The sequence below is a fragment of the Chironomus tepperi genome, unplaced genomic scaffold (genome assembly GCF_022539635.2).
Source record: "Chironomus tepperi strain 1889 unplaced genomic scaffold, CSIRO-AGI_Ctep_v1 contig_467, whole genome shotgun sequence".
Lineage (NCBI taxonomy): Eukaryota > Metazoa > Arthropoda > Insecta > Diptera > Chironomidae > Chironomus > Chironomus tepperi.
The window spans coordinates 1,048,669-1,055,773 of NW_027226589.1; the positions used below are offsets into that span (position 1 = coordinate 1,048,669).

The 7,105-nt window shown below is 27.6% G+C and overlaps 1 protein-coding gene across 2 annotated transcripts; it reads left to right on the forward strand.

Moving 5' to 3' along the window:
• The first annotated feature begins 3,794 nt into the window (after positions 1-3,794).
• LOC139099332 (arrestin domain-containing protein 2-like) lies at positions 3,795-6,620 on the forward strand. Of its 2 annotated transcripts, none has more exons than XM_070651756.1 (4): positions 3,795-4,163; positions 5,036-5,193; positions 5,658-6,198; positions 6,265-6,620. In XM_070651756.1, the coding sequence occupies exons 2-4, from the start codon at positions 5,085-5,087 to the stop codon at positions 6,563-6,565; spliced, it is 951 nt and encodes a 316-aa protein (XP_070507857.1). In that variant the 5' UTR covers positions 3,795-4,163; positions 5,036-5,084; the 3' UTR covers positions 6,566-6,620. The 2 variants fall into 2 exon arrangements, with proteins under 2 accessions (XP_070507857.1, XP_070507856.1); XM_070651755.1 differs by lacking the exon at positions 3,795-4,163 and adding an exon at positions 4,324-4,540.
• The last annotated feature ends 485 nt before the right edge of the window (positions 6,621-7,105 follow it).

The window sequence follows — 7,105 nt, forward strand, 5'->3', positions numbered from 1 at the left end:
CCAAAAAAACTCAACTCAATAAATGAAAAAAAAAAAAAAAATAACTTAAAAAAAGTTAAAAAGTATTCAAATGAGAATATGAAACATTTGCCAAATTTATATAAGAAAAAAAAACTTAGCGATGAAAAAATTAAGAAAAGTTTGTGTAAAATGAAGGACTGGAACGTTTAACAAAAATATCACATTGCATTGATCATCAACAATGAAGAAAAATTTAATTTAATTAAAGAAACATTCATGAGAGTCGAAAAAGATCTCAAAAAATTAATTTTTGTATGTAAAGTTTAAATTAAAAATTGAAATTTTTGAAGTTGTTTTGAATCAAATCCTTTTTTAAATTATTTTTTAAGATGCATTTCTAAATTTTTGAAAGTTTTTTTCTTAAATTTCAATAAATAATTTCTTGATTTTTTTTTTGAATTATGCTAAATTTTTGAAAGTTTTTAAGTAACTTGAAAATCATATTAAAAATTTAAAAACTATGAGATTTTTGATAAATAAATTCAAAAGTTTTTCGTCCTTTTAGAAAAATATTTTAAAAAATTTTTCATTAAAAACAATTTCTAAAATTTCAATTAAGTAAAGAAAAAACCTATAAATGTAAGCAAAGATTTCCATAAATCAGCGTAAGAAAGAAAATAAAAAATTTAAGAAAAAAAAACTCCCAAATGGAAGTCCGAAAAGTTAAAAAAAAATAAGAAAAATAAAAAATCAGTAAAAATCCATTTTAGAGTAAAAATATAATTGTGAAAATATTATAAATATAATAAATATAAATAAAGTGAAGGAAAGTTCTGTAAATTAAGTGAAAAATGTAAGAAAAAATTTACACAGAAAATCCACACGTTTATCGAGCTTATACAAAAAATGAATAAAAAATTTATTATATTAAATGAAAAATTAAAAAAAAATCTTTTATTTTATTTTCCAACGGAAAATTTATTTGAACAAATCTATTTTGTAAGAGAAAACATTGAATAAGGTGGAAATATTTTGTATTTGAAACGATTAAACTATTTGATATTAGATAAACTATTTTATTAACTATTTTCCAACTTTTTTCTATTGGATCAAAATTGAGGATGAAGTTCTTTGTTGATTTTGATAATTTTTAAAACTTAATCTCAAAGTATGCGTGAATATTTTGAAATTGTTGGAATTTAACTTCAAATTTTCATAAGCATTTTAACTTTTATGATTATGACCCAATCTCAAAAATTCATGAAAGCATTGTCCATTTCGGATTATAACTTCAAATTTGCAAAGTTCTTTTATCCTCAATACTTAAAACAATTGTGAGTAACGAAAAACGTGGAACGAGGTCAAAACTTCTCGAATTGATCAACAATTCGAGACCCTGTTAGAATTTCTAGCCAAATGTCACCAGTGCTACCTTCCAATTTGAATGAGGAAGTTATTAAGATGAAAATAAAATTTGTTAGCCATGTATGAAATGAGAAAATTTTGTATAAACATTTTTTGAAAAAAAAAAAAACCCAGCGATAAAATGTGAAAAATGTCTATTTATACGTGAAAAATGAAAAAAAAAACGAAGAACCATAAAAATAAAATTTAAAAAAATTGAATATTTAAAAAATTTAAAGTTTCTTTTTTGTTACATTTTTTTATTTTAAACAATAACTTTGAATAGTCCAATTATTTTTACTCTTTTTTTTTTATTTATTTATTTATTTTATTTTATTTTATAAATATAGTTGATATATTTGGAATTTATGACAAATTGTAGAACACTTAGGTTCAAAGATTTCTTTACAAAAAATGAACTCATATAATTTCATGTAACAAAAGTTAACATAATATGCAAAATTGGCAAGAATTTTGATTTCCGGGCATGCATATTCTCAATTGTGAGTTATAAATATATTTTAATGGGCAAGTTAGAACTCTTTGAATACCTAAAGTGCACTGAATGTACTCATAGCAGTTATTAGGATGTGAAATTTGATTAAAAATTACTCCTTTGCACTGATCAATCAAAACATTTACAATATCAGTTGTGGTTTGTTCCTCAGTTACGGAATCTTCAGTTCTTATGTTCTGTTCTTCAGTTACAGCTCTTTCAGTTGTTGTGGGTTCCTCAGTTAAGGATCCTTCATATGTTGTAGAATGTTCCTCAGTTACGGATTCTTCGGTTGTTGTGGATTGTTCCTCTGTTACGGACCCTTCAGTTGTTGTGAGTTGTTCCTCTGTTACGGATCCTTCGGTTACTGTAGATTGTTCCCCAGCCGTAACTTCGGTTGTTAAGGTTTGTTCCTCAGTGATTCCTGGATCGTTAAATGTTGTTGTGGTTTTTGGAAGTTTCGTTGTCTTCATAGTTTTTGAAGAATCACAGATAGATGTTGTTGTTTTTGTCTTTTTTGATTTTGATTCCATAGATTCCTTTGATTCTTTGGATTTATTTGACTTTTTGAATTCTTTTGATTCTTCGCTTTCGTCTTCTTCGAAAGATTGTTTTCTTTGACTTTTTCTATCACGTAAACGGCTGAATTCATCTAGATAATCTTTAAAGGACTGAACTTCACTTTCTGAACTTACAACTGATGCATATTTATTACCAATTGATCGTGACAAAGACAAAGCACTGAATAATGCTAGGAGTAGAAATAAAATAGTAAACTTCATTTCATATAATGATTTAAATAAAAATGTTTTAAGAGATCTTGGAAAATGTACACTCAAATCAAGACTGAAATCTCACCCATCTTTCACTATCTTAAATACTTGACATCATCCAGCAGTTTATGACACTGTGATTAATCTTGCTATCTGCAGACAAAACAAAAAAAAAATCTACGATTTTTGATAACGCCAAATTTACTTTTTAATTACGTGAGATTAATTTTTTGAGAATTTTGTCAGCTGCTTCAGATTTCAGATGAAAATACGCACGAATTTTGTTTATAATGTGGTTTACTGAGAAAACATTCTCGTTTATGAGATGTTTTTTGATTCTGTTGCTAAAATGAGGTCTGAGCTAGTTAGACAAAAATTTTTGTTTCACTTTATAAAAATTTTTTTTTTATTTATTTTATTTCTGCATATCAAGAATGCAAATTCAATTCTAAGAGACCAAGCCACATGCTTTTACAACTTAATTATTAAATTATTATTAATGAATTTTTGTAGTTGTCCATGCGATGAGCACTCATGATGAGTGTTTTATCCTAATGGACGTTTTGTTTTCCCCAGCACAACTCGTTAGAACGCTCTAACCACATGTCAATTGCCGCTTTTTTGCTGTGCAACTATCATCTTAGTTTTTGATGTTCTTCAAAACACCTATAAAAACTCTCTTTAATTAATGTTGATTGCCGCTTTTTTGCTGTGCAACTATCATCTTAGTTTTTGATGTTCTTCAAAACACCTATAAAAACTCTCTTTAATTAATATTGAAAAGATTTTTTAACATACGAAAACAAAAAAAAAACTTTTTTTGTAACCAAATTGTAACTTATCGAAATAATTTTTTAATAAATTAAATTATCGTGAACTTTAGCAAAAGATTTTGAACGCATATATAAAATATCGAAAAAATTACTTTAAAGTTTAAACTTTCCTGTAGCTTGTTGAATTTTACCAACATTTTTTATTGTCAGTAATATCAACATTTTAGGCATTATCAATAAGAATTTTTGTCTTAATTCCTTAAATTCAATAATTCTTTTTTGTTAAGATAAGGTAACAAAAATATTTGATTAGATGCCTAACCCAAAACAAACAAAAAAATTATCGATTTCATGAAATTAGTCACTTGCTGAAAGCAGAGAAAAAGCGAAAAAGTGCGTTGGGCTACCGTTGTAACGGCCCGGATTCGATTTCAGTGAAAGTCTAGTCAGATTCGTGTGCTTTTTCGTTGTCTCTAGACACACCAACTCGGTTTGTGTATTTGCGACACACAAATCGTGGCTAAGATTAATGCATTGGTATTCCCTGGGCCATGTAACTGTCCAGAGTTCGAAGAAAACAAAACGTCATTTATGACAAATCAATCAAAAATAAAAAAAAAAAAAAAAAACATATCGTCGTATGGATGTCATCGCATCAACAACAACAAAAATTATTCAAATCTAAAATGAAAAAGCTGCTGTTCGAACTTTTAATGTATTATTACATTGTATATAAGTCATTTGCTGAATTTTGAGGTGATCTGAATTTGTTTGTAATGTAGTCGTGAAAAAATATTTATTTCGTTGAACTAAAATTTAATCGACTATAAAACTAAAACTTATTATTTACTTAACTATAACTTGCTAGGAATTTTATATTAACTATAAGTGGTAATCAACACAGAAATCATTGTAAAAGAATTTTAATTGTAATTACCATTTTCATATCATTAGGTCCGATAAACTTGAGTTTTATCAATAATTGCTTCTTCTTGATTATTTTTTGATAAGAAACATTGATAAAAAATTGAAAATATTGACAGAGTCACTTCTAAATGTGCAGTGTGTGTTGGCGAATTAATAGAATTGTAGTGTTACTCTGAGATCAATTTCACCAAGAACTCTAGCATAAGGTATGCTTAATGAGGTGTCTTAGAAAGATGAGTGAAATAGAAACTTTTAAGTAACAAGGACAGTGGTACATAAACATATGCTTCTAGACACACTTTACTAGTCCTTAGTTAGTGTGAATTGAAACGTATCTGAGGATAATTTGATGTATTAAAATGTATATGTATATGGGTATACATCATTAAAATGAACAGTCACTTAGAACAGTTTTTGATACCGAATGAATTTGGATAAGTTAACAACTGTTTTTTGTGATTTTTTAACTCGAAATGCTTAATTTTCTCTATCATAATCAATACCATTAAAGTAGCAATATTAGACAGAGACATGTGTCGGTTTAAATTTTGTTTTAAAAAGATCAAGAAAGTAGAATGTCCGAAATGTAAAATAATGTATTTTACACTTTACATTGATATTCCCTATTTTTATAGTATCATAAAAACTCACTATAACGCATAAAAATTTATCAGAAATTATAAATCTTTTGTTATCAACAGCAAAAAACGTTTTCAAATAATTTGCGAATCGAGTAAAAGACGATTAAAAATGCAGTGCACAATAAATTTTATTGGAAATCCACTAAAACTTTACACACCTGGTGAGAACGTTGAAGTCATAGTTGAATTACATGTAAACGAGGGTTATCATGTTGATGGTGAGTTTTCAGCTATGTATAGTTAGACCGGTATTTGGCAAAGTGTGTTAAATAAATCCAAAAATAGATGATTTTTTTTTTTTAATTTTTAAATGTATATAATACTGAATATATTTAATAAGTTGGTGTGGAACAAAAAATTTTCTAGGGCTAAGGTGTGCCGTTACACATAAAAGGTTGCCCATCAGTGACCTAGATAAACGCAGAGAGCGGTATCCTGAAAATCTAAAATTCATTTTCATTCTAATACTAATGCTTAAGTTTAATACTGCTTAAAGATTTTTTGTAAACATTGAAAATTTCATGAATGTGTTTCAGAATAATCGGTTATTTTTTGAAAAAAGTGACGACAAAAATAACTCAAACAAAAAAATAACAGACATTTTTCAGAATGCCGCACTCTGGATAAATAGTTGTTAGGCACCTATAAATTTTACAGTTCTTTACAAAAATTTGATTTTTAGAAATCTACTTAAAAATTTTTGGACAAGCATGCTGTCAATTCCTGTCCAGAAAAGAAGAAATCACTCTTAACGGATGTGTGACTTATATTGATAAAAAAATTTCACTTCTAAATCTTTCTGAAATTCCATCCGGTCTAAACACATTCGAAGCTAACTTCCAACTTCCATTTGACATACCAAGTTCAATGGAGTGTATTAAAGGTTACTACAAGAAAGCTAGTGGATCAATCAAGTATAAAGTTGAAGTAAATGTTGTCAGCAATTGGAAACCAAATTTGAAATTTGAAAGTCCGTTTACAATTTTATCTCCAGCGGATCTTAATGAGCTATCTGAAGTCATCAATGTTCCATTGATTCATGAAGTTTTTAAAAATTTTTCTTTTGATTTTTCCTCAAAAGAGCTTTATATGTCCGCATCAATACCCAGGAGGGGTTATGCGCCTGGAGATAAAATTTTTGTTACTATAAATGTTCATAATTTGACCAGAACGAGGATAAGACATGTAAAAGTGTCACTAAATAAAATTATGGTGTTGACAAGGTAATTAAAGACATCAAAATGTGGAATATATTAAAAAAAATATACTTATATGTTGTATTTTTTTAGTCAACGACCATTCCTAGAAGTTGTTAGAATAGAAATCGTCGAATCACTAGAATATTGTGGACAAGTAAAACCTCAAACTCACAGAATTTTTACAAAAAATATTCGAGTACCAGCAGTGGAGCCGAATATTGACAATTGTGAGGTGATTAAAGTTGCCTATGAACTTTCTGTAAAAGCTAAAGCTAGTGGACTTCATAGAAGTGTTATACTAGGTTTGCCGATCATGATTGGAACAACGAGGTTGAGAGATGAGGTTGACTTAAGAAAATACAGTTATAGCAGCTTTGAGACAGACATATGAATTTTACATTCAACCATATATGAAGAATAAATGTAATTACTCTATGAATTGTAAATCTTTTAAAATTCTATATTTAATTCATTAGATAAAATAACTTGTATGTAATTTATTATATAAAATAGTTTATTTTTAATGTTTGTCTCATTTTTATTATCGTTTTTACGTCCTAATTGGATCATTAACAGAATTATTTTTTGGTTTTCTTGTGGTGCTAAAATTTTCACCACAAACTTCTGACTTCCATTAGCGCCATCTATGTGTGAATTTTGATAATTTTTTGTTGAATGAGCTTTTACTGTAATTGTAATTCAAATTATGATCAATTTCAACAGCAATTGAAATAAACTATGATGTAGGGGTCGTTCATGATTAAATGATTAGTTTATTTAAAATTATTTCCAATATGCTCAAGAGCAGTTTCGCAGTCATTACAGCAAATCAGAGAAAAATAAACAATTAGGCGGTATGACATTCTTCATAAGAGCTCTTGTTCTTTATAACTCACAAAGCCAGACAACGCTATTTGGACATTGTTGGCTT